This window comes from Talpa europaea (genome assembly GCF_964194135.1).
Source record: "Talpa europaea genome assembly, chromosome: 9".
In the NCBI taxonomy this organism is placed as follows: domain Eukaryota; kingdom Metazoa; phylum Chordata; class Mammalia; order Eulipotyphla; family Talpidae; genus Talpa; species Talpa europaea.
In genome coordinates this window covers 21713887-21741636 of record NC_140076.1, presented here as the reverse complement: position 1 = coordinate 21741636, position 27750 = coordinate 21713887, and the positions used below count along the sequence as shown (strand labels likewise).

The 27750-nt window shown below is 51.7% G+C and overlaps 2 protein-coding genes across 2 annotated transcripts; both read left to right on the top strand.

Annotated features, from left to right (window-relative positions):
• Window positions 1–8174: 8174 nt before the first annotated feature.
• Window positions 8175–17214, top strand: CSF3R (colony stimulating factor 3 receptor; the record flags this gene model as incomplete). The annotated part of the gene is made up of 15 exons (XM_084244256.1): window positions 8175–8253; window positions 9304–9603; window positions 10473–10596; window positions 10747–10934; window positions 11585–11754; window positions 11879–12032; window positions 12131–12210; window positions 12936–13149; window positions 14012–14200; window positions 14607–14708; window positions 15307–15453; window positions 15565–15705; window positions 15911–16004; window positions 16245–16326; window positions 16735–17214. Exons 1-15 carry the CDS (start codon window positions 8190–8192, stop codon window positions 17212–17214), a joined length of 2529 nt encoding a protein of 842 aa, XP_084100382.1. The 5' UTR covers window positions 8175–8189.
• A 2942-nt stretch (window positions 17215–20156) lies between these two features.
• Window positions 20157–26452, top strand: MRPS15 (mitochondrial ribosomal protein S15; the record flags this gene model as incomplete). Its single annotated transcript, XM_084241688.1, has 8 exons — window positions 20157–20292; window positions 20570–20614; window positions 22182–22257; window positions 23048–23096; window positions 23575–23659; window positions 24548–24606; window positions 25873–26064; window positions 26312–26452. 8 exons carry the CDS (start codon window positions 20157–20159, stop codon window positions 26444–26446), a joined length of 777 nt encoding a protein of 258 aa, XP_084097814.1. The 3' UTR covers window positions 26447–26452.
• Window positions 26453–27750: the final 1298 nt, after the last annotated feature.

Here is a 27750-nt window from a genome sequence, read left to right as displayed (position 1 = left end):
AGTGTGGGCGAGGCCTGGAGCTCTGAAAAAGCAGCACATGGTCTAATGTGCTGGAAAAAGGAATGGAGGGTGAGAGGACTTGGAACATAGGACAGAGCGATGCTGGAACTTGTGGTCTGGAAGAAACCCTTGACTGAATACAAGGGCGTCATCCTAGGTATGAAGGTCGGGAGACCAGGAGGAGAGTCCAGCAGAGAAGCGATGAGGTCCTGGCTCCCGCCATGGCATTGAGAGGGAAGAGGAGGAACAGGACCCACAGGAAGGTCGACAGGCCAGGTGTGGGGTAAGAGGGATAGGGAGGAGGCCAGGCCAAATCCAGGTATCCAGACTTCATTCACCAGGACAGAAGAAGAGAGTTTCAGGAGAAAACATGAGGGAGCTCAGCTGGGAGTATATTGAGTTTGGGACATATGAGGTATCAGGGGGATATGGGAATCTGAGCAAAAGGACTATGAGTTGCTGCCCAAAGTCATACAGTCAATGTCACCTCTGAGTCTAGAATGCAGACCTGTCCCCCTTGCGTCCCCAATCTGTGCTCTCTCCTCCTACCTCTCTTCAGGTCTCTTGACACACTCTTCCCACTCCAGCCTCCGTGCCTTTCCTCCTGCTATTCCCCTGCCCAGAACCCCTTTCCCTCCTCTGTACAAATCTCACCCATCCATCAAGTTCCAGGTGGAGTCCCACCTCAACCCAGGCAGGGGCGGGAGCAAACAGCCAGGGTGAAGGAAGGGTGGGGTTCGAAAGCGAGGTGGTGATCTTGACGCAAAGTACAGAAACCTAATTTAGAGCCCAGCTCTGCCTCGAGCTGCTGTGTGACATGGGGCAAGTCACTCTCCCTCTCTGGGCCTCGGTTTCCTAATCTTTCAGAGGTAAACAAGGAAAGGTGCTGTCCTCAGGGGGCTCATAGGCTAGAAAGGCCTGTGAGGTAAAACATGATCAGTGGTTTTGGACCAAAGGCATTGAGTAAACAAATGAGGGGAAAGTTGATGGAGACAGACTCAGTGGCATTTTTGCTGAACCCTGAAGAAGGGGTAACACTTTGAGCAGTGGCGGTGGAGTGGCAGAGGGCACTCTAGGCAGAGAACAGCCTGGGCAAACGCTGGAGTGGGGGCAGAAAGTTCAGGGCGTGTTCAAGGAAGAATGAGTGTCCAGATTCTGGTTTCTTTCTGAGTCAACAGCTCAGGCACTTTTTGTAAGCAGGCAGTCAGAGCCTAGCAGCCTCCAGTAAACCCCTATTTGCACAATCAAGGTCACACACAAGGACATGTTTGCACAATGACCTGTTTGCACAATCTCAGCCGACTGGTGTATTCCAGCCAGAGCAGCCTCTGGTAGACAAGCACAACCTCTACTTCCTCTACTCAGCCTGACTGGCCCACCCAGGCCCTGCCAGGACCTCCCCAAGAACTGGCAGCCCCTGGGCACACCCAGCCACCCCACACATTAATGACAATAACAGAAACTGAAACCATCCAACACTCAGTAGGACTGCTGAGAACAGGGTGCCCTCCCCAGGCCCCCCTCACTGGGGTTTCCAGTTCACAGAGACCGCCCTATCTGATGTAGGAGGAAGCAAGGGCAGGAGGGCTAGAGGAGAAAGTATCCACAAGGCAGACACTGGGTGTGAGTGGAGGACATAACTCCACATCTGTCTTCACTGCTCAGAGTAAGCATTTACTAAGCATTTACTGTGTGCCTGGCTCTGATCCACAGCCTGATCTACATTATTTCATCCTTTACTTTTGAGAATTCCATGAAGCAAATACTATTATTATACCCACTTTAAAGATGATTAAACCAAGGCTCAATGAGCTTAAACAATTTGCCCAGGGTCACAGAGCTGGTAAGTGACAAACCCAAGTAGTCTGACTCCTCAGTCCCTGCTCTTAACCTCTCTGCACAAAAAAATGTCTCTCCCCTAAGGAAAGTTTTCCTTAAATCTAACTTTCATTTCAGCTGCTGCCCCTCCATCCCCCAATGCAGGTGCTCAGTGGAGAAGGGAACACATATGAGATCAGTAAAATCCTGTTCTGAAATACTGAGTTATGCAGGAGGCGGGGCAGGGGGAGAAAGGAATTTTACTGAACATCTACTAAGCACTAGGCTCTGTGCCTCCCTCCCATAGCTCATCTGACCCTCACAACACCCCTGAGTTGTGCCTGTGGCAGATAAGGAGGCTTAGACAGGATCAACAACTTCTCTAAGATTCTGCAGCCCTGTAGGTCTACCCTGAGTGTCCCCTTGTGCCCCACCCTGTGCTGAGGCTGCAAGCAGAGAAGATATCTCGATTGCCCTTCTTCATGTACTGATTGTATGTGGGGGTGTGGAAATGGGGGTGCAAGGAATGACTCCAGGGTACCAGGGTTGGTTGAGTTGGGGGAGTGGAGATGGTGGTATAATTTACCAAGATAGGCACGTGAGGACTGGGGTCAGGTTTGATGAAGTGGCGGAATGCGTCCATTCGATCATTCATTTAGCAAATACGTACTGAGGGCCCAAATGTGACAGGCAGTGTTGTGGACGCTGAAGACAGTTTTAAACAAAACAGACTAAAGTCCCTCCCCTTAAGGATTTCCATGCACTTCCACTGCACGGTAGTCAAAGAAGGTCTCAATGAGAAGGTAACATTGAGCAAAGATTTGTAGAAGAGGAGGCAGTGACCCATATAATTATGGGGAAGGGAGAATCCAGGCAGAAGAGACAGCAAATGCAAAAGTCCTGAGGCAGTAGGGAGCCTAACCAGCTCAAGAAACAAGGAAAACAGAATGGCAGGAACTGAATAGCAAGGAGGAGCAAATAAAGACAGGAGGGGGGGTCTCCCTAGTGGCGCAAGGGGTTAAGCTCAGCACTATGAAGCTATCCGCAGCCTCTGCAGCACAAGTTCAATCCCCGGCCAGCCAGGGGGCTACCCACATGGTGCGGCAGATCTCTCCTGACTCATCTGCTGCTCCCCTCAGCAGTGTACTTTGGTCAGTCTGCCTGTTTTGCTCCCCACTCTGCCTCTAGTGAATCCTCTCACCCCCCATACCACTGGCCTGTACCCCAGTTCTTGTATGAATAAATAAATTAAAAAAAAAAAAAGACCTCCCCAGTGGCGCAGCGGTTGAGCGCTGGGTTGTGAAGCTGCCTGCAGCCTCTGCAGCGCCGGTTTGATCCCCAGCCACGGGACGAGGGTGCCACATGGCGCGCAGACCTCTTCTGCCACCCGCTGCTCCCCTCAGCAGTGTATTTCATCAGTCTGTCTATTCTGCTCCCCACTCCGAATTCTCTCACCCTCCTGCACTTCTGACTATAGCCAGTGTTTGTATAAATAAATAAATAAATCTTTAAAAAAAAAAAAAAAAGGGAGGTCTCCCTGGTGGCGCAAGGGGTTAAGACACAGCCTGTGAAGCTGTCTGAAGCCTCTGCAGCACAAGTTCGATCCCCCTGCCTGCCAGGGAGCTACCAACATGGCGCAGCAGACCTCTCCTGACTCTCCCGCTGCTCACCTCAGCAGTGTATTTCAGTCAATCCAACTGTTCTGTTCTCCATTGTGTCTCTAGTGAATCCTCTCACCCCCCACACACACACACCTCTGGCTTGTACCCCAGTTCTTACATGCATGAATAAATAAATCTTTGGGGAAAAAAAAAGACAAGAGGGGCCAGGGAGAGAATGGGATCCGTGTGTCCCCTGTGGATCATGGAGAAGGCTTTCACTTTGACTCTAAGTAAAGGGGAGCCATAGGGAGGTGGGGCAGAGGGTGTCATCAGCTGGCTTCTATTTGATAGGTATTAGCATGAACGGGGATGACCAGATGCTGAAGGGATAACGGACAAGTGGGGGACAGGAGAGCAGGGAGGAGGCCAAGGTGAGAAACAAGGGTGCTCAGTAATGGTTTAAATGACATTTCTATTTTCAACATTTTATCATGAAAACATTCAAACACAGAGCCAAATTAGACTGTAGGGCAAAATCCTGTCTACCCAGGATTGTCGTTATATTTTGCAGGAGGACTCACTGGGACTGTCTGAGGATGCGGGGCCTCCGGGCCATCTTAGAAAAGTGGCTGCAGGGCCTCTCTGGTGGCGCAGCGGTTGAGCACTGGGTTACAAGGCTTCCTGCAGCCTCTGCAGTGCCAATTCTGTCCCTGGCTGCCAGGCAAAGGTCCCATATGGTGTGCAGACCTCTCCTGCCGTGCCCACTGCTCCCCTCAGCAGTGTACTTCATCGGTCTGCCTGTTCTGCTCTCCGCTCTGTCTCTGGTGAATTCTCTCACCCTCCCGCACTTCTGACTGTACCCAGCGCTTGCATAAATAAATAAATCTTAAAAAAAAAAAAAAAAGTGGCTGCAGACAGTTGGCTGTTTTAATCTGGAACCAGAATTGCAGCCCAGTCTGCTCCATCACACTAGACCCAGAAACCCATGTTCTCTATAAAGACTCCGATGGATAGCCCACTGGTTTGTTGGTAGCTAAACTTTAATTGGTCATAAATCCTTGTAAAGTATGAACAATCTGAACCCTCTTCAGAAAAAAAAATGTGCAGAAAATTATTTGTGAACATCAGGGAATCACGGAAGCAGATAAGAGACGCTACTCTATTTCACTCCGTCAAAAAAATGTTCAGTAAGGTAGAATTGCTGTCGGTAAGCATTAACCTCCAGTGAGCCTATGAAGACCCTGAACCTCACCAGGGCCTCTATCTGTCTTGCTCCCAGAAGCCTGGGCTGTGGGCAATAGAGGGGAGCACGTCGTGAAGAGGGGCACAGTGAGGAAGGCACTGTGTCATGAAACCCTGTAACCTATAAGATGCTCCTGAGTCCTGTGAGAATCAGGGCCCCACGCCAGTGCCAAGCCTTTAAGCTGGGGGTCTGCTCCCAGGGATGCTCCCCCAGGGCTAGGGGGCGGGGGAGACTGGGAATGGCACCCAGTCGTACTGGAGCCTGGGCCCTGCTCAGCCTCAAAGCTTTGAGGTCAGGAAATCCGGAGGCAGAGGAGGGGGACATCGTTGCCACATCCCCCAACCCCTTTAAGACCCCCAAGGCAGGAAGGCTGCCAGCTTCACCGGCTTCCCTCCAGGCTCCTTCCTGGGAGGAAGGGGCTGCCTGCGCAGCAGCAACTACAGCGCAGGGGTGGGGAGGCTGGGCAGGTGTTGCAATCCGCAGTCCCGGGTCGGAGGCGAGCCATTAACGACAGGCTGGGGAGAGAAGCCTGCTGCGGCTGTTTTCAGGAACCTTCCTCCAAGAGGAGAGCAGAGACGGGGAGGCCAGGCAGGTGCCTGGCCAGTGGCCTCCAGTGTAAGTAGGGGATCCCCAGGAAGGAGCTGAGTTTGGGTGTTGATGGGACCCTGGAGTCCCAGGTCCTCCCAGCTCTGCCAAGGGGGCTCAGCCTGGGACCAAGGCTCCTGCTGTCAGGATTTGGCTCTGGAATCAGGAGCCCTGGACACAGATTTTTTTGTTTGGTTGGTTTTTGGCAGGGGATGCATCAGAGAATTCACAGACAAATATCTGAGGCACTGAGCTGGGCTGAGGGAAGGCATGATCGCTCTCCTCATCTCTGCCTCTCAGAACCTGGGTCTCCCGTCTCCGTCCCAGCCCCTCTCTGGCTTGCCTTCCTCTGACTTTCGGTCTCAGAGTCTGTCTCTCTGGGGTCCCTTTGTCTCTTCAATCCTTGCCCCTGGGGTGTCAGTACCCCCTGGGCTCCCAACCCCCTGTCCATGCTGGCCTCTGTCTCTCAGGCTCTTTCGCCCTGTTTCCTCGGTCTCTTCATGGCTCCTCCTCAGGGAACGGCTCTCCGGTCGTGTGTCTGCGTGGCAGGCCACATTCTTACTCCCCCCTGCCTGTCTCTCCTTCTCTGAACCACATCTGGGTGGACAGCTCCCTGAGGTCCTCTACAGCCCCCTTCTCCCTCTGACCAGCGCAGAGAGCAGGGGAAAGAGGGTGTGCACGCCCTCTGGGAGAAGGGAGGGGGAGGACAGAAGGGGAGTGTGCTGGGGGGTGACGGTAGTGACTGAAGGGCAGCAGCATGTGCTTGGATTCAGTCAGGAGAGCAGAGTGGAGAAGGCTGAAGAGACTGGGGGGCCACGGGACTAGCAGTAAGGCCCCAGAAGTGAAGCAATTGCAGCCTGACTGAGATGGAAACCAGGAGGCAGTCCCCGGAGCTGGGCCCACCCCACCGCCTGTGTCAGGGAGGGGGTGTAGGCCACACAGGATTCCATGAGGCACTGCCCTGCTTGGGCACTTGAGGATCGCTGAGGGGCTGAGCGTCTGCAGGCGCCCTCAGTGGAGTGCTCTGATGGTGATGTCATTTCACCCTAAATCTGAGGAGTGAGCCCCATTGTTATTCCTCTTTCACAGATGGAGAAACTGAGGCTCCCAAAAGTGAAGTGATTTGTCCCAGGTCACCAAGCTGGTAAGTGGTAGAGCTGGGCCAGGTGGTCTGGGCCCCAAGCCTCTCTGCACAGTGGCCCTCAGAGAGGGAGGCCATGCTGTCAGGCTCCAGGGTAGGGGACAAGCAGAGCTCAGTCACCCAGGGCTGCCACAGGGGCCCTGGAACGGATGCCAAACATACAACCCAGAGGGAGAAGGTCTGGGGACTCTTGGGATTCAGTTTGGTTCCCTACTCTGGACAGGAGCCAGTGGAGCGGGATCAAGTTGTACTTTGTTGGGCACAGGCTGGGCACTCTTGCTAAGGCAGCAGGACTGGGAATGATCAAAAAGGTACAGGGAGGGGAACCAGTGTCCCAAAATCTGGGCCTAGGAGGCTTAATCTTCCCCAACAACATGCATAAGAGATAATCAGACTAGTATGCTGTAATAGGAAACGTGCCAGCCACTGATTAGCAGAGCAGGGTGCTCTGAACAGTTGCACAGGTTTCTCACTGCACAAAGCTGCCTGGTTAAGGGGCAGGTAGAGGCTGGAATCCAGGCTGTTCTCCAGTTGCCAGGTCCTAATGTGGGGTGGCATCTGTCCAGGAGATGCTTGGATGCTGCATCTTTTCTGATTCACCAAAAAAAAAAAAAAAAAAAAAAAGGTGACTTTAGATTGGCTGTCACCTGGTACCCTGATATAGCCATAAATATGGATACTGGGGCTTTGGGGAAGGCTCATGTAAGCAGGAACAGCCTTAGGTATCTGGGAAGTTCTTGTTCAACCTCCAGGCAGGGAGAGAGTGGCTTTCTCCCTCTGAGTGCAGGGGGTCAGCTGGACACCACCTACACGCAGTGTCCATGCACATACGTGCAGGCTCAGTGATTTCCACTCTCCTGCAATTACTGCTGGAGGATCAGGTATCTGGCCCCAAGACTCATGGGGAGCAGAGTGGTATTAGACCCTCTGTGTGCCCCATCTGGCATCTTCTCAGCCCCCCCTTTCCCTGCACCATCGCCATGGCAGCCAGTTTCCTCAGGTGCAGCTGACACCCCTCGCCTCAGCCGTTCTGTGGAGCTGACTCTTTCTACCAGGGAGCATTTCTGCCCCATCCAGCAGGGCTCACTGGAGAATCTGCTCGTCCTCGTGCATGTGTGACCTGGACATCCAGGGAGCTAATGCCCTACAGGACAACCCTTGACCCATAAGGGAGAGGAGTCAGAGGACAAATGCTCGTGTCCTCACTTCCAGTCAGGGGATAAATTATCCCTTGGGTGGGCAATTGTGAGGCTTGGTCTACACGGTTCCTTGGAAGGTTCTATCAGGATCGAGTCCCAGGTGTCCACAGAGGTGATCGTCAATGATGCACGCTTGCCTTGGTCCTCCCTCCAGGCCTGTTTCATCCTCCCCACGCCCTCACTCTGTTCTTGGGATCTTCCCAAGATAAGCTACCTGCAAGCAAGCCCTAATTTCTGGCTCTGCTTTCTGGGAGGAGGACAGAGGGGAGGGGGGCGAATGCTGCTCTGCGCTGCTCCTTCCCCTGTTCTCTCCCCTGGAAGGTGGGTCTAATGGTAACAGTAGATGCCCCCTCGGAGGCACTTCCTTCGTGCCAGGCACTGTGTGAAGTTCTTGACTTGCATCATCTCAAGTCTTCTTCCCAAAGCAGCAGCTGCGAAGACTGTTGTTACCTCCATTTTGCAAAGAAACTGAGGCTCAGAAAGGTTAAATAACCTGACCAAAGCCATACTGGGTCAGAGTGCGGATTTAGCTCATCTCTGATGCCAAATCCCATGACCTTAACCACCCGCCACTGCCTCCAGGTGAGCACCAACTTGGCACTATGGCAGGGCTGGGGACCTGGAGCCTGACGAGAGCTGCCCTCATCATCCTACTGCTCCCCAGAAGTAAGTGGGGGGCAGGGTGCCGTGGGGAAAGGGGAGGTACAGGGAGAGAGATCAGGGGTGGAGGAGGAAATCATTTCCCTGCATTGGCAATCTGCCCCTGGGGTTCCCAAGAATCCCAAGGGAATCAAGTCCGGGCCACAGTAGGTGGGTGGTCAGACTCCCACTCACAGACCTCTGCAGGCAAAGTGCCACCTATGAGGAATGACAAGAAGACCTAGGTTGATCAACATGGAAAAGGCCCAGGACAGGGAAGGAGCTAAGGCAAATCTCTGCCAGCCTGTCAGAAGGAAGTCCCAGGGCCCATGCAGCCTTCTTGGGCAGTGAAAGGATCGGGGCAGAACCCGCAGAAGATAGGTTTCATCCACTCCGGTTATGGAAACTCTATCTTGAGAGGGGGAGAGCCTCCCATTTCTGGGGGTATGCCAGCAGGAGCCAGGATTGTTGGCTTACTTTAATGGTGATATTTCAGCTTTCCAGGCCACAAGCAGTCCCTGTTGCAAGCTCTTATTTGGTTTTTGCTTTGTTAGTCTTTAACCTTTTAAAATGTAGAAACCAGACTTAGCTAGAGACACCGCACACAGTATAGAGCAAGTCTGGCCTGCTGAAGAGGATGCAGCACCAGGTGAAGCTTGAAAGTAAAGAGTTTTGCCAGGTCCCTTCCGGTATGAAACGCGGAGTCTCCACATCCATGTTGAGTCGTGAATGTGTTCTGTGACCTGTGTTCCCCCCTTAGGGCCTCAGCATGCCCATCAGCAAAATGGGCCAAAGGACACCTCGGGAGGAAGAAGGCCGAGGTGCAGGGCTCCCCTGTTCAGTTAGTTATTGGGTAGCTACCCGCCCAGGGCCTGCTTTGTGCCGCAAGGCACTGGAAATACAGTAATGAGCAAAAGAGCCAATGTCTCCAGCCTCACAAAACCTATGGCCTTGCTGGGGAGACAGACCAGCGAATAACCACATGGCTCTAGAATTATGAAGGGTAAGGAGAGCTTTGGGCACATTCAGGGCCCTCAGCCAGAGGGATCGCTCAGGGCATGTTCTCTTCCACCCCAGGCCTGGAGGAATGTGGGCGCATCACCCTATCAGCCCCCGTCATCTGCCTGGGGGACCCCATCACAGCCTCCTGCATCATCAGCCACAACTGCATCGAAGTGGGCCCAGAGCCACAGATTGTATGGAAATTGGGGACAGAGCTTCAACCCGGTGGGCACCAGCGCTCTCTGCCAGATGGGACCAAAGAATCCAACATCACCTTGCCCCACCTCAACCACTCCCGGGCCCTTCTCTCCTGCTACCTGAGATGGGGCAACAACAGCCTACAGATCTTGGACCAGGCTGAGCTGCAGGCAGGTTGTAAGTCTCTGTGCTCACTGTGTCCCCCAGTAACCAACAGAAGTTGTTATTTTGCTCAATTAACGCATCACCGGCATGATAACCTTCCCTACCGGTGGTTGGTGCTACTAAGCCCCATTTTGCAGGTGAGGAAACTGAGGCTCAGAGAGGGCAACTTGCTGAAGGTCACAAACTAACAAGGCTGGAGCAAGACTGACACCAGGCAGTGTAGCTCAGAAGCCTGATTCCACGAGGCTGCCAAGTCAGCCCAGCTCCCTGGCCATCAGAGGCCTCTCCAGGGAGAGCAGTCCCTACCAGCGCAGCTTGTTCCTCCCCTTGGTTTCTCCCAAGCCCAGTCCCCCACTTCCGCTCAAACTGAAAAGGGCCAAGTCGATATATAAGAAAAAACAAAGACACACCAAGGCTCTGGTTTAAGAATCACCAGCAGCAGCACTGACACTTACGTAGCACGTACTATGTACCTGTGAGCAGTGCAGGTACAGTAAGCCGTTCAGTTTTCACAAGGACCTGAGGGACAAGAATATTACCGCTACCCCATTTTGTGGGTGAGGAGACTGAGGCACAAAGCAGTTAGGTGGCTTCAAGGCCACACAGATAATGAATGACAGAATCAGCAACCCTGACACAGCACAGTCGAAGGAGGCGCAGCCAAGGGGGTGGAAGCTCTGTGATGCTTGTCCTGTACGTGCCTGAAACTTGGTTTCCCCAAGGCTGCCCCCCACCCAGGGTCACCCTGCACAGAGCCCGGAGCACAGACAAGGTGACTCCAGAGGGAACAACCCAGAGTGAGGAAGCAAAGCCAGCTGGCCCCAGTAGGGGAATTCTGGCTGGTCCTACCCAAAGCCCTCATGCTCCCCTTCTGTATGCAGACCCCCCTGCCGCACCCTACAACCTGTCCTGCCTCATGAACCTCACAATTAACAGCCTTACCTGCCAGTGGGAGCCAGGACCCAACACCCACCTGTCCACCAACTTCACCTTAAAGAGCTTCAGGTGAGTAGGGGTCGCTCCACCAGCCCTGTTTCCTTGAGTCCTGGGGCAAGGCAGGGGCAGGACAGTGGGTTCAGGGGCCCTAGAGGTAAAGATGGGTGGGCACAAGGAACCTCACTTCCTTCCTCAGCTGACAGCCTGGCCTATTGGCAGGAGCCGGAGCAACTGCCAGACCCAGGAGGACTCCATCCCGGACTGCGTGCCTGAGGAGGGGCAGGACCACTGCTCCATCCCACGGAAACACCTGCAGCTCTACCAGAAGATGGTCATCTGGGTGCAGGCAAAGAACGCGCTGGGAACCAGCGAGTCCCCACAGTTGTGCCTGATCCCCAGTGATGTCGGTAGGTGACCTGGGTGTAGGGGAGGACCAGAGGGGTGCAGAGGGGGAAACACACGGAGACCTAGGCAGAACTAGAGACAGAGACAAGTTGGAATGCAGCTGGAGACCCACAGAGACAGGGGAGAGACACAGCCAAGGAGACAGTCTTTCATCTTCCAGCAAATTTGAAGCAGCCATTGTAGACGAGGCACTATTCCAGGTGCTGGGAGTACAGCAGTGAACAAAATACCATTAACCTGGCCTCTGCCATGTTGCATTCTGGTGGGCAAAAGACAATAGAATGTCATGTGATTGGGTAATTAAAGTGGGAAAAGGGCACAATAAAGGCCCCCCCAAAAAGGTGACATGAAAAAATTCTTGGAGGAAATGAGAGAAGAAGTCACCAGATCTCTGGAGGAAAAGTCTTCCAGGCAGTAAGGACGATCAGTGCAGAGGCCCCGGGGCAAGAGTGTATACTGGAGACCTAGGGAAAACAGACATCACACAGACAGACCTGCAGAAACATGATGACACAGAGGCGAAGAGAGACAGAGACAGCCCACGGATGGAGACCCAGGAAGGAAGTGGAGCCACAAAGGGGGACAAAAGGGAGCTAAGACAGAACCCTATCAATGAGACAGAGAAAGGGTCTGACAATGCCTCTTCTTGCAGTGAAACTGGAACCCCCCACACTGTGGGGCCTGGACCCCAGTCCTGAGGTGACCCCACCCCAGCCAGGTTGCCTGAAGCTGCGCTGGGAGTCATGGAAACCAAGCATGTACATTGACCAGAAGTGTGAGCTGCGCCACCAGCCCCAGCTTGGGGAAGCCAGCTGGGCCCTGGTGAGGCACAGGCTAAGCTCACTAACCTTGGGCAGGGATGGCTGAGGGGAGGGTAAGTCAAGGTATCCCTGAAAGGCACAGGGTTCCAGGCTCAGAGCCACACCTTTCCCACCTCCCCCACCAGGTGAGCCCCCTGCCCGCCAGGACCTTCCAGCATGAGCTCTGCGGGCTCCTCCCATACACAGCCTACACCTTGCAGATGCGCTGCATCCGCTGGCCCCTGCCTGGCGACTGGAGCGACTGGAGCCCCAGCCTGGAGCTGACAACTGCACAGCAGGGCAAGTGGGGGGTGAAGGGCTGGGAGCAGCCACCAAGATCCAGCCCAGCCTCCAGGGCCCTCCCTGACTGCCACTCCCTCCTCTTGCTCCATCGGTAGCCCCCATGGTCAGACTGGACACCTGGTGGAGGCAGAGGCAGCTGGACCCCAAGACAGTGGATGTGCAGCTGTTCTGGAAGGTGACTCCCCCAAGGCCATCCTCCAACCCCTGAGACCCTCTCCAACCCAGACAGGCCCCTGCATGTTGTGGCCCAGGACCCTGGCAGGTCTGGGAGGCTTGGCTGCATTAGTATGGGATTTGCATGCACTTTGCATGAGCTCCCCTGTGGCGCAGTGGTTGAGTGCTGGGTTGCGAAGCTGCCCACAGCCTCTGCAGCGCCGGTTCGATCCCCGGCTGCTCCCTGGCCACCGGAGGAGGGTCGATCCCCGGCTGCTCCCTGGCCACCGGAGGAGGGTCCCACATGGTGTGCAGACCTCTCCTGCCGCCCACTGCCCACTGCTCCCTGGCCACCGGAGGAGGGTCCCACATGGTGCGCAGACCTCTCCTGCCGCCCACTGCTCCCCTCAGCAGTGTACTTCATCAGTCTGCTGCCTGTTTTGTTCCCCGCTCGGGCTCTGGTGAATTCTCTCACCCTCCTGTGCTTCTGACTGTACCCAGTGCTTGTATAAATAAATCTTTAAAAAAAAAAGCTGGGCTCACCTTCAGCAGAGGCAGAAATAGCTAAGTGCCTGCTGCGCACACCAGTAGGGCTCCCTCCGAGAGGAGGGAGGGAGGGGGTATGGCTCCCAGCCTGGGAGGCTCAATACCTGTGATCTATCCATACCACCCGTCTAGAAGTTCTCCCCCTACTCACGATAAGCTGTGCCTCCTCCCATCCCCCATTTTCTTCCTATGCCTTCCCAGCCAGTGCCCCTGGAGGAAGACAGCAAGCAGATCCAAGGGTACCTGGTCTCCTGGAGAGCCAAAGACCAGGCTGGGGCAGCCCCACCCCTCTGCAACACCACGGAGCTAAACTGCACCTTCCACTTGCCTTCGGAAGTCCAGGAGGTGGTGCTTGTGGCCTATAACACAGGCGGGACCTCCCAGCCCACCCTGGTGGCCTTCTTGGAGAGCAGAGGTAAAGCAGGCTGGCAGGAGGCTGAGCATGTAAATTCACAGGCCAGATTGCCTGGGTTTAAATGTAGACCCACCACTTGATAAGAGTGTGAGCTGGGCAACTTAACTTCTCTGGCCTCTTTATTCATCTAGCAAGTGGGGCACCCACAGAGCCTACTTCAGAAGGTCGCTGTGAAGATAACATGACTTAAGGCCTGTGACTGGCACAAAGTAACTGCTCAATACATGGGAGTATTATCATCATTGACCCAAGCAGGTTAAATTGGTGGTGGTGTCTACCTTCTCTCTCTCTCTCTCTCTCCATCCTGCAGAGGAAGATGGGAGAGAAAGCCTTAAGTTTTCCTAGCTAGAACATGGTCCCTGAGTTAACTGCTCATTCACAGGGGGCAGCCATCAACCCCCAAACCCCACCCCACCCAGGTCATCACAGGTGAGGTTATCAGCTATAACAATAGCCAATATTCCACTTACTAGCCACAAGTTACTTAACCTCTCTGTGTCTTGGTGTCCTGATTGAAACAACGGAGCATGGTGGTACCTCTGTCATGAGACTTGGTAGAAGCAGCGAGTAAACATATACCAAGGACTAGACCTGGCACATACCAGGAGCTACAGGGTCAGCTCTTCTTGGGACCCAGCTGGACCCAGTCTTAGGCATTAAGCTAGACTTGCTCTGTGCATCAGTTCATTTAATCTGCACCAAGGCCCTATGAGGCAGGAAATTTTATCCCCATTACCACTTTACCAGGTCCAGATGTTAACTTATCCAAGGTCATCCCACTCTTAAATCGCAAAGCCAGGATGTGAACCCAGGACCCACCTTCTTTTCACCTTCATTCCATCATTTCCCACTCTGTCTGCAGGCCCACCCGTGGCCAAACTCCACACCATGGCCCGAGACGCTCACAGCCTCTGGGTGGGCTGGGAGCCCCCCAGTCCTCAGCCTCAGAGCTATGTGATCGAGTGGGGACCGGGTCCCCCCAGCCCCAGTGACAGCAGTAAGATCTGGAGGATGGAGCATAACAGGAGCATCGTAGGAACCCTGCTGCAGGGTGAGACAGACCTGGGAGCTGGGCAAAGGGGCAGGCCTGGGGAGAGGGGGAGGCAGTGCTTGGCTGCCAGTAGGCAAGGGGCAGCCTGAACACCCAAGAGAAGCAGACTCCTCAATCCTTCTTGATCCTTCACTGTTCTCACCTCATCCTCAGAATCAGAAGTTCTTCCCATGGTCCAGCCAGATCTTCTCTACAGCCTGGAGCCTGCCACCTCTCTAGCACCCTCTTCTACTTTTCCTCCTTTACCCCCACCCCCCACCCTCCCCAAATGATCAGAAGAAGGGATGGCAGAGGCGAGCCCTACAGCAGGGGACCAGGCCATCCTTGAGTAGGGGACCAAGGTGAGCTCCTGCTTGTGAGCAGAGATCAGCCCCTAACCAGAGCACCTGGCCCCCTTTATCTCTAGAGAACATCAGGCCCTTTCAGCTCTACGAGATCACTGTGACGCCCCTGTACCCGGACTCCAGGGGACCCTCCCAGCACACCTACGCCTACTCCCAGGAGATGGGTTTGTCTGCACCAGGCTCTTTTCCAGAGTCTTCTCTCTCTCAAGGCCACCAAGTGCCGCGGACCAGGCCCTAAAATCAGGAATATGAGGGAGCATTTCCTGCCTCCCCACCCCCTGGCCCAGATGGGGGTCTCTCCCAATCCTAAGCTACCCCTGGCTTACACTGAACCCTGCAGTTGGACAGAAGTCAGGTGGTGGGAAGACAGAAAATGGACATTGAGTTTGGCAGTATTCAGGGGGTGAGTCCAGTAAAAATGGAGCAACTGCCCTGTCCCGGTGATAGAAATTAGGCAGAGGGCCTGGCATAATTTAGAAAGAGAATGGCAGCAATGAAATCGGGAGTGAGACAAAATCAGGCCAGGCAGAAGTCAGGTAGTGGAGCTGAGGTTTCACAGAGAACCAGGTTTGAATCCTGACTCAGCCACATATTAGCAGATGGAATCAAGGGAAAGCTAGGCTTGGAAAGGTGTCCCCTTGGGCTCTCTTTTCCCATTTGCCCTGCAGCATGTTTGGGTTCTTGAGTCTGGGGCTCACAAGAAGTCCATCTGGGCCCTCCATCTGGCCCTGCTCTGGGCCAGCCCTGTCTCTCTTCCGACAGCCCCCTCCCACACCCCGGAGCTGCATCTGAAGCACATTGGTAAGACCTGCGCTTGGCTGGAGTGGGTGCCCCAGGCTGCTGAGCTGGGGAGGAGGCCCCTTACCCACTACACCATCTTCTGGACCAACGCTCAGAACCAGTCCTTCTGTGAGTCTATCCTCAGCACCCCACGGCCCAGAGGGCCCAGGATGGGTTGCTCAGCAGCCTCAGAAGAAACCTCAGCATCAGGGCCCAGGCTGATCATTCTCTCTACTCCAGCCACTGTCCTGAACGCCTCCTCCCATAACTATGTCCTCTGTGGCCTGGAGCCGAGAAGCTTGTACCACGTCCACCTCATGGCCACCAGCCAGGCTTGGGCCATCAACAGTACAAGCCTCACGCTGATGACCTCCACCTTTGGTAAAGGGGGAAGGGAGCTGTTAGGACAAGGCTGTTGGGAGGGTGCTTCACCCAAAGGAGCTCTGTTTTGAGAGTAGACAGGCCTTGACTCCGTCCCCTAGTCTGAGGGAGAAGACCCAGTCCTGTCCTGGGGTCCCCATCTGAGGGAGGAGACCGGGCTTCCTCGCATGCACTCTAACCTCTTGTGGCCTTTCCCTCACCCCAGATGAGTCTGAACTGCACATCTTCCTGGGCCTCTCCAGCCTCCTGCTCTTGTTCTTCTGCCTTTGCGTGGCAGCCTGGCTCTACTGCAGACCCAGGTGAGTCATTTCAAAATGACACCCAGCTACCCTGCCCACCAGGAACTGCAGGGCTACGTGGGTCAGTCTAAATCTCCCCCAGCCTTCCCAGGCTTCAGGGTCCATGTCTGGGAGTCAGGGCTCCCACTTTCTCCTCTCTGCACGAAAGAGTTATCCCTTCAGCTACCAGAGTGAGTGGGGGAAAGGATGGAAAGATGTCAGGGCACACCTGACCCAGTCTTTACCTGCCTCCTTCTTTAGCAGGAAGAATCCCCTCTGGCCAACTGTCCCTGACCCAGCCCACAGCAGCCTGGGGTCCTGGGTGCCCACCATCACGTCAGAGGTAAGAACCCTGCAGGAAGGGGGGGGGTGTGGAGCTAGGGGTGTTGGCCCAGGCTCCAAGTGGAGGGTACACTTCTGAGGGCGAGGATGCAGGCCTTCCCAGCACTTCCTAGCAAGATCCCCTCCTTGGAGCACAGCAGACCTGAGTTCTATCCATTTCAGAGCCACAGTCATCTTACTATGAAACCAAACTAATCCCACACATAATCATTAAGGAGAATCACCGAGCCAAGTGAACAGCACATAGAATGCATCAGGAACACACTAGGTGCTTTGTAAGTGCAACCCTCTGAGTTCCAACAGAGAGCAGTCAGAATGTCCCCACAATTGCCAAAGCTCAGGAAGGGCCAGAGGTTGGGGTAGACATCTGAAATGAATCATGCCCTTACCCCAACATCCTTATGTATAGGAGATTTTCCAGCTGCCCAGCCTTCAGGACCCTGGCATGCAACCCATCACCAAAATCACAGTGCTGAAAGAGGAAGAGAAGAAGCCAGGGCTCTGGGAATCCAATGACAGCTCAGAGACCTGTGGCCTCCCCACCCTGGCCCAAGCCTATGTGCTCCAAGGGGACCCAAGAGCACCTTGTACCCAGCCTCAGCCTGAATCTGGTACCAGTGACCATGTCCTATATGGGCAGGTGCTAGGCAGTCCCACTGGCCCAGGGCCAGGGCATTACCTCCGCTGCGACTCCACTCAGCCTCTCTTAGGGGGCCTCACCCCCAGCCCCAAGTCTTACGAGAACCTCTGGTTCCACACCAGTCCCTTAGGCACCCCAGAGCCCCTAGTCCCAAACCAGGAAGACGACTGTGTCTTTGGACCACTGCTGGACTTCCCCCTCTTGCAGGGGCTCCAGGTACATGGAGTGGAGGGGCTGGAGGGCTTTTAGAGCTTCCCTTCCACCTAGGCCTACCTCTTGAAAGGAAAGAGTAGGCATGCCCACCACTATAAAAACCACCCAGCCCCAGAATAGGCATAAAGACTCTCAGTCTCCTCAATCCCTGGTCCCAGTATCCCTACCCTATCACCCCAATCTCCATGAGCTGGGCATCCCACTTTAAAGGTCAGAGAACAGGGGCCTCCCTGGTGGTATAATGGGTGAAACACCGCACTATGAAGAAATCCACAGCCTCTGCAGCACAAGTTCAATCCCCAGTGGGTCAGGGAGAAACCCACATGGCAAAGTAGACCTCTCCTAACTCGCCCACTGCTCCCCTCAGCAGTGTATTTCACTCAGTCTGCCTGTTCTGTTCCCCACTCTGTCTCTAGTGAATCCTCTCACCCCCTGCATCTCTGACCTGTACCCCAGCTCTTGTATGCATAAATAAATAAATCTTTAAAAAAAGGTCAGAGAACATTTCGTCCAGTCCTATGCACTGGTCTTTTATGATTATTTCTTGAAATTTCAGTCTCTTAATCTGATTTATGTATTTGTTTTGTTTTGAAAAACTGGAATGTGCCTGAGTCTCTGTTCTTTTATGTTAGGGCCCTAGCACTCAGGGGATACATTTCAGAATTGTCAGGTTGCTTAGTTTTTCCTCGATCCATTCATTCACTCACCTAGCATCGAGGCCCTTCACTGGCAGCTGGGATTCAAAAATGACTCAGCTCAGTCCACCCTCAAAAAACTCCCAATCTGTGGAAATTTGAAAACTGGTTACTAGGACATAATGGCCAAGATTACCTGGAGCGAGTCACAGAGTGCCACGGGACATGTGGGCCATGGGGATAGACCTCAGAAAAGACTGAGCCCTGTGGTATATATAGACAATGGAATACCGCTCAGCTGTAAAAAAGGATGAAATACTGCCATTTGTGACAATATCGATAGAACCAAAGGGGATTGTGCTAAGTGACATAAGTCAGGAAAAAGACAAATACCAGATGGCTTCGCTCATATGTGGAATATAAAAAAAACAAAAGAAAAGACAACAACAAGCCCTAGAAATCTGCCGATAGAACTGAAGCTACCAGAGAGGGAGGGAAGGGATAAAGAGTAACAGTGGAGAGGGAGCCCAGTGGACTAGAGTGGAGTACTATGGATCTTTGGGTGGTGAAGGTGGCATTGTAACATATATCTGAAGAGATGTGAATATATACTCCTAAATCATTTTCAGTGTTGTAAGTGAATGTTACCCCAATTTAAAAAATGATACAATATTTTAAAAATCTGCCAACCTAGAAAACCTCCCCACAAGGTGAGAAGAGGAAGAAGTATTATTATTGAGTGAGTGTCAAGCCAGATGTGATATAAATCACAGACAATCTGCTAAAGAGCTTACAAAGACAGAAAGAAATGTTATCCTTTCATATAACCATGTGGCTACAACTTTTGCATACATTTTCTCAAAACAGTAACCTGATAGCACCATTTGTCACAGAGTTCATCCTAAATTTACTTGGTAAATAGGGTAGACACCTCTGTTTGTGAGTTGCATTTATCTAAAGGAAAAATAAATTTCTCCTATCTTTATGAGGAGGTAGGTTGCAACTTAGAGTTCAAGTTAAGCTACTACTCTCCCACAGAAACTGAGAGATCAGGGTACGGCAGTCCTAAATGATGACATCGCAAAGACATGATTTTCAGGTCCTAGGAAAAAACATTCCTTCTCATAAAACCAGCCAGAAGGGCATTTAGCTTTTTAAAAGATTTACATTTATCTCCAAAGGACAGTTCAAGTACCCTGAAGTAAATGCTCTGAAAAATATGAGGGGGTGGACCTTCCTGGTGGTGCAGGGGAGTAAGTCCTTAACTATGAAGCAATCCGCATCCCCTGCAGCACAAGTTCGATCCCCAGTGGGCCAGGGAGAAACCCACATGGCAAAGCAGACCTCTCCTGACTCACCCGTTGCTCCCCTCAGCAGTGTATTTCAGTCATTCCTCCTGTTCTGTTCCCCACTCTGTCTCTGGTGGATCCTGTCACCCCTCACATCTCTGGCCAGTACCCCAGCTCTTGTATGCATAAAAATAAATAAATCTTTTTTAAAAAATGAGGGGGAGGAGACTTTTCCATTTTGTAGGGAAGGGAGAATTAAAATTGATTTTTCCTACGTTTAATTTGTACTTGTCCTTAAACTCGTTTCACAAATAATATCACAGCTAATATTTGTTGAACCAATGTTCACTATTCAGCAGTTGTACTGCACATAACTGCCTCAGATAATCCTCTAACACGCTAAAAGATAAAGATAGATGCTGCTATTACCATCCCCATTTGAGGGATGAAGGCACTGTGACCCAGAAAGGTTGTGACTGGTCCACAGAATTACACAATGAGTAAATTAATGGGTGAGCTATGGTACCAGCCCACGGCTGATTCATTCCAGAATCAAGGACATTAATCACCAGGCCACACGGCTGCCAGAGAGGTGGCTGAGATCCAGTAGTTCTCACAGGGCCCTTGTCTTGGACTTTGTGGGAGGAGTGGGGTGGAAATACTGGATCAGGGGTAGAAGGCTATGGAACATCCAGAAGCCCCCCAAATAACCAGAGCCAGAGACTAAGAAGTAGAGTGGAATTAAGGGCAAGATACATGCCTAAGAAAAAGCCGCACCTTAGAATGAATACAGCACCACACAGCAATGACAAGGTGCGGCAACCTCCGAGCTCCTCAATCTGCCTCAACCGCTAATTAGACCTCTCCACTCGATCTAAGCGTCATCACCGAGGCCAGCCTTCTAATCCATTCTCTCGGGCCTCATCTGCTCCGGCCTCGCAACGATACTCGATTGGTCGAGCCTGAGCCAACATGGCGGCGCCCGTGTAACCCAGTCCGTACCGCCAAGGCGACGGCGCCGAGGGCGCGGGCCCTGCGGGTGTTAGAAGTAACCATGCTGAGAGCCGCCTGGAGGGCACTGAGTTCTATTCGGACCCCTGCACGGGCCCACGCCCCAGTCCTAGGGATGCCGGCTGGAGGGTGCGCTAGGCGTCCCTCTGACCGACTGGGCCTACCCTCAACTCCTCGAGGTGAGCTGAGAAACCCAACATTATGAGCACGGAATGGGATTCAGCGGGGAGAGGATTCCGGGGGACGAGAATGGGGGAGAAGTGCAGCGGGGTGAGAGAGAAAAGGTGTTAGGTGGAGAACTAAAGCGAAGTGGAAGGCGGTTCGGAAACTATGGTGAGGCGGTTAGGCACAGAGGGGCAAAGATCATGGAAGAAATGTATTGCAAGGACTATAGGAAGGAATGGAGACTGGACTATTTAAGAAGCCGCTGGCCTCAGCCCTCTCTCTTCCTTGTAGGTCTTATGTTCCACGCCACCCGTGCATATGCCATCCAGAAACAAGGTAGGAGCTCTTGGGCTAGGACTTGGGGAGAATCTGCTTGAAAATCTTGGGGCCACGGGGACAGAGGTTGCTGATTAGTGCCACTAGATGAGCAAAGGGGTGGTCCAGAGTTCTGAGCAGAAGACCCCCACATCCACCTAATCACAAAGCTGGAGGCCTGAAACCTGCATAGGCGGCGAATGGGGAGGTGGAGTGTAGGTGTGGGAGCTTCTGCACTGTCTGGAAGTGAAGATGAGCACGCCAGAGAGAGCAGGTTGCTGGCACTCCCCAAACCTAAAGATAATAAAAGCACTCTGTGTCTGCCCTTCTCAGGTGGAGGGCATGGTTTCCCATTTCAAGGCATTCCATACATTAGTTAAGATCCCTCTTGCTGGGTAAATGATACTGGGCAAGTTACTTATTTGAGTCTCAGAAATGAGTGTGAAAATATTTGGGAGGATAAGTATTTGACTTAATGATTATACATGAAAAGTGTCCTCAGAACTGTGTACCATAAACTATAGCATGTATTTGTATCTATTGATATTGATATTATATAATATCTGAGTAGCATCTGACTGAAGACAAGTTGATCTCCCTCATGTCTCTCCCTCACCTTCAAGAGAACATAGGGATGTACACATCAAGGCTAAGGATATCCTGTCATCTCTCGTGCTTACCAAACAGGCTTCTCAGTGCCTTTATTTCACTCATGCAGCCAGCTGGCAAGTGTTTATTGAGTGTCTAGTCTATGCTGGAACATGGACCAGACTGGGGGATCCAAAGGTAGTCAAACTTAGTCCATCCACCAGAGGGATCCATCCTAGTGAGGAATCTGATAACTACAAAGTCAGACAAGTGTGTGACTACTGGAAGTAGATGGTCTTTCCCAAGACCTCATACTGTGCCTTGTCTCAAAACAGTAACTCAGTCAGATGCTGCTCTGATATTATAGAAATAATACCAATATCAATAGATACATACTATATTTTTCCAAAGGAAAAATAACCATCTACCCTATTTACCTGGTAAATTTAGGATGAACTCTTTGTGACAAATGGTGCTGTTAAGTTACTGTTTTGAGACAAGGCACAGTATGGGGTCTTGGGAAAGGCCATACTCCCAGAATGAATTATCAAGGCAGGCAGGTGTCTAAGCAGGTTGGCAGAGAAGAAAGTGAACCCAATGATATTCACTCTCTGACAAAGGTAGGGAGCACTGGAGGCACAGGGGTGAAAGTCTCAGTGCTATCAAAGCTATCGCCAGTCACTGCTACCTGAGTTCGATCCCCAGCCAAGGAGCTAAGCCACACGGTGCACCAGACCTCTCCTGTCTTACCCGCTGCTACCCTCAGCAGTGTATTTCAGTAGAGCCACCTATTCTGCTCCCCACTCTGTCTCTGGTGAATCCTCTCACCCCACACACACTTCCAGCCTACACCCCAGTTCTTGTATGCATAAATTAATAAAAATAAAACTTTTTTAAAAAAAAAGTAGAGCAGGTGGGACAGGTAGGCCCAAAGAGCTAAGTTTGGGAGGATGGGCAGTGAAAGCTGACTCTGGGTGTTTTCCATCCTTATATTTAACAGTTCAACCCAGCCGAAATGATGATCCACCCCCTTCCACACTGCTCAAAGACTACCAGAACATCCCTGGAATTGAGAAGTAAGCAGGAAGAAATCTCTTTGAGGAGGCAGAGGGCCCTGGGAGGACTGGCAAGGAGAAGGGAAAGACTGGCTGTGATTCTAGAATGAAGCTTGATTATAGAATGGGGCAGAGAACCACAGAAGCCCAGACATGGGCAGGGTGACTGGGCACAAAACAGATGAGGCTCTTTTTGTACTCTGGGTAAAGACCCTAGACCACTAGATAGCAAGGAGGGAACATGCATGCATCATGGGTCTTTGTAAAAATCTCTCATCTCTTGATCCTCACAAAAGATCTGTGAGGGAAGAAATAGTGGTCACGTTGTATAGACTGACAAGCTAGCCAATGTCAGACATTTCCAAGGAGGCAGAGCTGGGATTTGAATCCAGGATGAACAGCACAAAAGTCAAGCTCCTCTACTTAGCTCCCATCCTGCACAGGAGCTGGGTAATCCCTCCCACTGTGCAATGTGACTTGAAAAAGAAACAGTGATTATAGAATTGATGTGTCTCAAGACAGGTTAACCCATATTCTAGTGAAAATGGAAAGTCTCCCTTTGTCCTCCCTGTGATGAGTCTGGAACACTTGAGCTGACAGCCCCAATTTTCTAGGGTTATCACCTTTTTCCCTGTTCGCAGCCCAGAAAATCAGATACACATTGATTCCTGGTCCCTGGGAAATGGCTCCCCATCTCATTAATTGTAAAAGAAATCTTCATTGTTATTTTTCAAACTAAAATGAAAACAGAATTCTTGCCCTTTTCCTTCTCCTATTCTTCTTTTCTCTCATTACTATGGTTTTTCCACAGAGTTGATGATGTTGTGAAAAGACTCTTGTCTTTGGAAATGGCCAACAAGGTGAGTGGCCTGTGCCAAACCTGATTACCTCAGCCCTTTCCTCTGGGGACTCCCTCCTACCCTGGTGACATCGCCCATCCCATGCTTCCAGAGTCACATCACTTGCCCACTGTTATTCTATGTCCATTTGCCAGTACCCCCAGATTGAGCATCTCAAGGGCAGGGACAGTCTTATCCCCCAATTACCTCCCTAGCACCTGACAAACAGTAGGCTCAATAAAGATTGAAGCCTAAATGAATGAGAAGGCTTTGGGGACATTCGTCCCACAAGCCATTTCTCCTGTCAGCAGCAGCTGCCTTGGACTCACTAGATATGAATAGCTCTGTGGTTGGCTCAAGGCCATGCCTGGTGAGCGAATGAAGTCAGTCCCTGAGCTTCATGGCCTAGTTGCTGTGACTATAGCCATGACCTCGGAGGTAAGAGGGCTAGTTCTTCAAGGGTGGCAAACCTCACAAATTCTCTGTCTACTTTCAACAGAAGGAGAAGCTAAAAATCAAGCAGGAGCAGTTGATGAACAAGATCACGGCAAACCCTGAGGACAACAGATCTCTGGAGGCTCGAAGTTGGTCAAGGAGCCCTTGGGGAGTGGGGGTACAGGGGAGTTGATAACTGGTACTTGATCCAGGCCCCTTGTCTTCAGGTGCACTAGGAATTAAATGTCGCTCATTTAAAGGGTGAGACAGATAGGCCCAAGGGCAGTAAGAACCACACTCTGTGTCCTGAGCTCTGTGATGCCGGAGGTCCTACCACGCACCTCCTGTGTGAGTTCAGGCAGGCTTCCTCAGAAACCAAAGCTCGTGTCTGTCTTTCTCCACTCTGCAGCTGAGGTAGTGTGAAGGGACCATGTGGTCAGGGCCCAGATTCCCAAGGCTCACTCTACAGCACTCCCAGAACTCAGTGTGTTTTTGAGGAGGGTCTGCTGTAGCGCCAGCCTCTCCTTGGGGCCACCTGCTTTTTGCCTTTGCTGCCATTTTTGCACACAGGCAGGAATCAAACAAGAAGACACCTGAAGGAAGGGTATTCTGGGACTCTAGGAGATAAGTGATAAACTTATTTGAGCTATGGGTGGCAGCTGGAAGGAGAGTGGCACAGATCCATCTTGACTGCTGTGGAATCTCACAGCATTGGCTAGGACCTCTCACAGCATTGGCTAGAACCTTTAACTGTTAGAGCATACATCCTAGACTAATTGCTGAATTCAGTAGTTTTACTATGTTTGGGAATGAAACCTTTATAAGATTAAGGAACTTCCCTTCCTTGGACTTTGCCTTGTGAAGGAAACATAACCCGGTCATTTGAGCTCTCAAAACTCAAAGAGTGCTTTGGAAGTTGTGACCTGCTGTAAAGAGCATTGTCTATTATTATTCCTTGAGTTCTTGAACCATAACTCAGGCCTAGGCCCTTCCTTCCTCTGTGCCCAGTTCTCATCCTCTGTGGTTTGTGGTTTCAGTTATTGCCTTGACTGTCAAGATCCACAGTTATGAAGAACATATGCAGAAACATCGAAAGGTAAACCTTAGGCATCACTCACAGTTGAACACCAGCCGCCAGGGGAGAGGGCCTGGAGGTGAAGGACTCTGAGTCCAGGAGAGGGGGTCCAGTGGGAAGCCAGGTGGCCACACCCCGGCCAGCCTGCTCCTCAGCTGCAGTGGGGAAAACATTTCCCTCTTGTGTCCAGTGAAGAAATGGGGGTCTCACAGGGCTGTGTCAAGTGTCACCAGTGGAGACAACACAAGGGTACCCATAGTGTCTGGCTGTGAATGTATGAAGGGGCTCAAATTTCCCTGAATTCAAATCCCAGCTCTGCCATTTCCATTTAACTAGCTGTGTGAGGTCAGGGAATTCTTTCACATATACAAGCTTCAGTTTTCCTTTCTATAAAATGGGCGTCATAATAGTATCTGCTGACAGGGTTGTACGGGCCATATGACATAACAATATCATGCACATAATACTTGCTAAATTATCATTATCATGCACATAATACTTGCTAAATACTTGACATGCAGCAGGTCATCTAACCCTTCCACCATTTTTCTATGCCATTTCACAGCATGATAAGCTAGGCGTGGAGTAACTAAGTTATTCAGCCACCATTCAGGCATACCATGAGGGCGTGAATGCTAGGACTTGAATTAGGTGATCTTGCTCCAGGACTCATGTTCCTGACCATCAGGCCTTATCTCAGCACAGTGTTGGGCACAGAGCAGCTGTAATTATTAGGCAGTTGATGATTTTTAATAAATACAAGATTGTGAATATAGACTGGGCAGCTCCATAGCTGGCACCTCAGTGTTCCCTTGGGCTGGTGGCACCTACCTGGAGATCTAACTCGTTCATTTGGAGTGGCCTGCCAGCCCCACTGCAGAGGTCCTTCACGAAGCCGCAGCTGGCCACAGATGAGGGTCTCCAGGAAGAATACAAGGCCTTCCTCTCCACCCCAGCTGACAGTTTGCTAAGCTGAGGAGAGACTGAACAAGTGGTGTGAGAGAAATAGCATTAGTTTTAGGTCAGATCAGTAGACCCACATTCCAGACCAGACCACACACAAATTCCCCACCCAGCACCCTCCTAGGACCTTTGATGTATCAGATACATCTTTGCATCTTTATTTTCCCATCTGTAAATGGGAATAGCAGTAGTAATACCTACCTCAGAGCTGCACTAATAATTCTTGGAAAGTTTTAGTGACAGGATGAAATGACCATCCTTTGTCATTAGGAAATGGCACGCCACTTACTCTCTAGTGCTAACAGTATACCCATTCTCTTACAGGACAAAGCCCACAAGCGCTACCTACTCATGAGCCTTGACCAGAGGCAAAAGATGCTCAAAAACCTCCGCAACACCAACTATGCTGTCTTTGAGAAGACGTGCAAGGAACTAGGGATCGAGTACACCTTTCCCCCTCTGTACAACCGAAAGGCCCACCGCCGCTCGGCGGCCAAGAAGGCTCTGTGCCTTCAGGTATGAGTCTGAATTGCTGCTTTGGTCGGTGCCACCCTGGGACTGTGGCAGAGCGAGCAGCAGGAAAAGGTCATCTTTTCTGATAGAGGCATGGATCTGGCCTCAGGGTCTTGAATGGCCCCAGGTCCACCGACCCTTGAAGACAGGCTAGGGTCATCATCAGGGAGGCAGTTTCCACCCCACCAGCTCCAAATCTGAGATTTTACATAAGATGACAAAGTCCTTTCCTGTTTCCTTTCATCCCCAGGTTTTCCAGGAGACTCAAAAACTGAAGAAGCAAAGAAGGGCCTTGAAAGCTGCAGCAGCAGCACAGAAGCGAGAACAGAGGAACCCCAGCAGCCCTTCCGAAGCTGAGCCAGAGACAACCAATAAGAGCCAATAAATTCTGTTAATGTTTTTTCTGCCCTGAAGAATCATAGAAGTTGGGCCTTTGTGGCCTGAGGAGGAGGAATTCTTTCGTTCTTTCATTCAGCTCTGGGACACCAGGTTGTCTGAGCCAGTCCCTCCCTCATATCAGAAGGCACACTCATAACACAATTCCCACATCTCGCATCAACAGCTCCCTGTCATCCAGGTGGTATTTCAGTGGAGGTGAGACCGAGCGCACAGCACCCAGTGTGGCTGGCTGGCTGCTGGGTGAGGCCAGCTACAGGAGCTGCCTTCTAGACTGGGCCCTAAAGCATGAGTGGAAGTTCACTGGGCAGAGGTGAGGAGGGGAGGCGTTCCCAGCAGAAGGGACTGCAAGTACAGAGGCAAAGAGGCCCATAGGTGTGGGCTGTATTCAGAGAACAGTGAGTATCAAAAATAAACCTGGCAGATGAACTGAAGCAGGGCTGTGACAGAGTTGATATGCTAACCGGGGAGACCGTGCATTGCCCCCTGAGGAGTGGTGGGGGACAGTTAAGGTTTAAAACCAGAGGAGTAAGGAAAGCAAGACATCTGTGTTCTAGATGGTTAAGCAGCAGCAGCATGGAGGGGTGATGGGATGGAGAGAGTTCAGATCAACATATTGTTGCGTACTGGTGTTCAGCTTCAGAGCACTGGTGTTCAGCTTCAGAATCTGATCAAAGCTACAGGTTCCCCAGTTATTGCACATACACAAAACATTGCATATAAATTCTGGGAGGTGATAGACACCCCTATCCCCAAAAAGCTACCCAAATTAAGTGCCAAAACCTTTAAGCCTAAACATGCTTGGCATGTCTGAAGAGCCCAAGGAAGACTGTCTAAAACTGGAGAGCAAGAAGGGATGAGGTCAGAGAGGTAAGCAGACGCAAGGTGATAGAGCGCTTTCTGGGTGTGTTTGTCTGTTCAGGCTGCCACTAAAAAATTAAAGGACTGGGTGGCTTAAGTAGCAGATACTTACTTTCTCACAGTTCTAGAGGACAGAAATCCAAGATCAAGGTGCTGGTCAGTTTTATTTCTTCCTGGCTTGCAGCATCACTTTCTGACTCATCACATTGAAAGGGGGTTATATCACAAGGGCACTGAACCTATCCTGAGGGCCTCCCCTCATGCCCTAGTCAGGTTCTCATCACCTCCCAAAGATCCAGACTCCAAATGCCACCACATTGGGGGTTTGGGCTTCAACATAAGAATTTGTGGGAAAACATTCAGTCCGTGACAACAGAGAAAAGACCTGGCTTCATCCTGAGCAAGGAGAGCCTTTGAGGCAAGCCAAGAGGA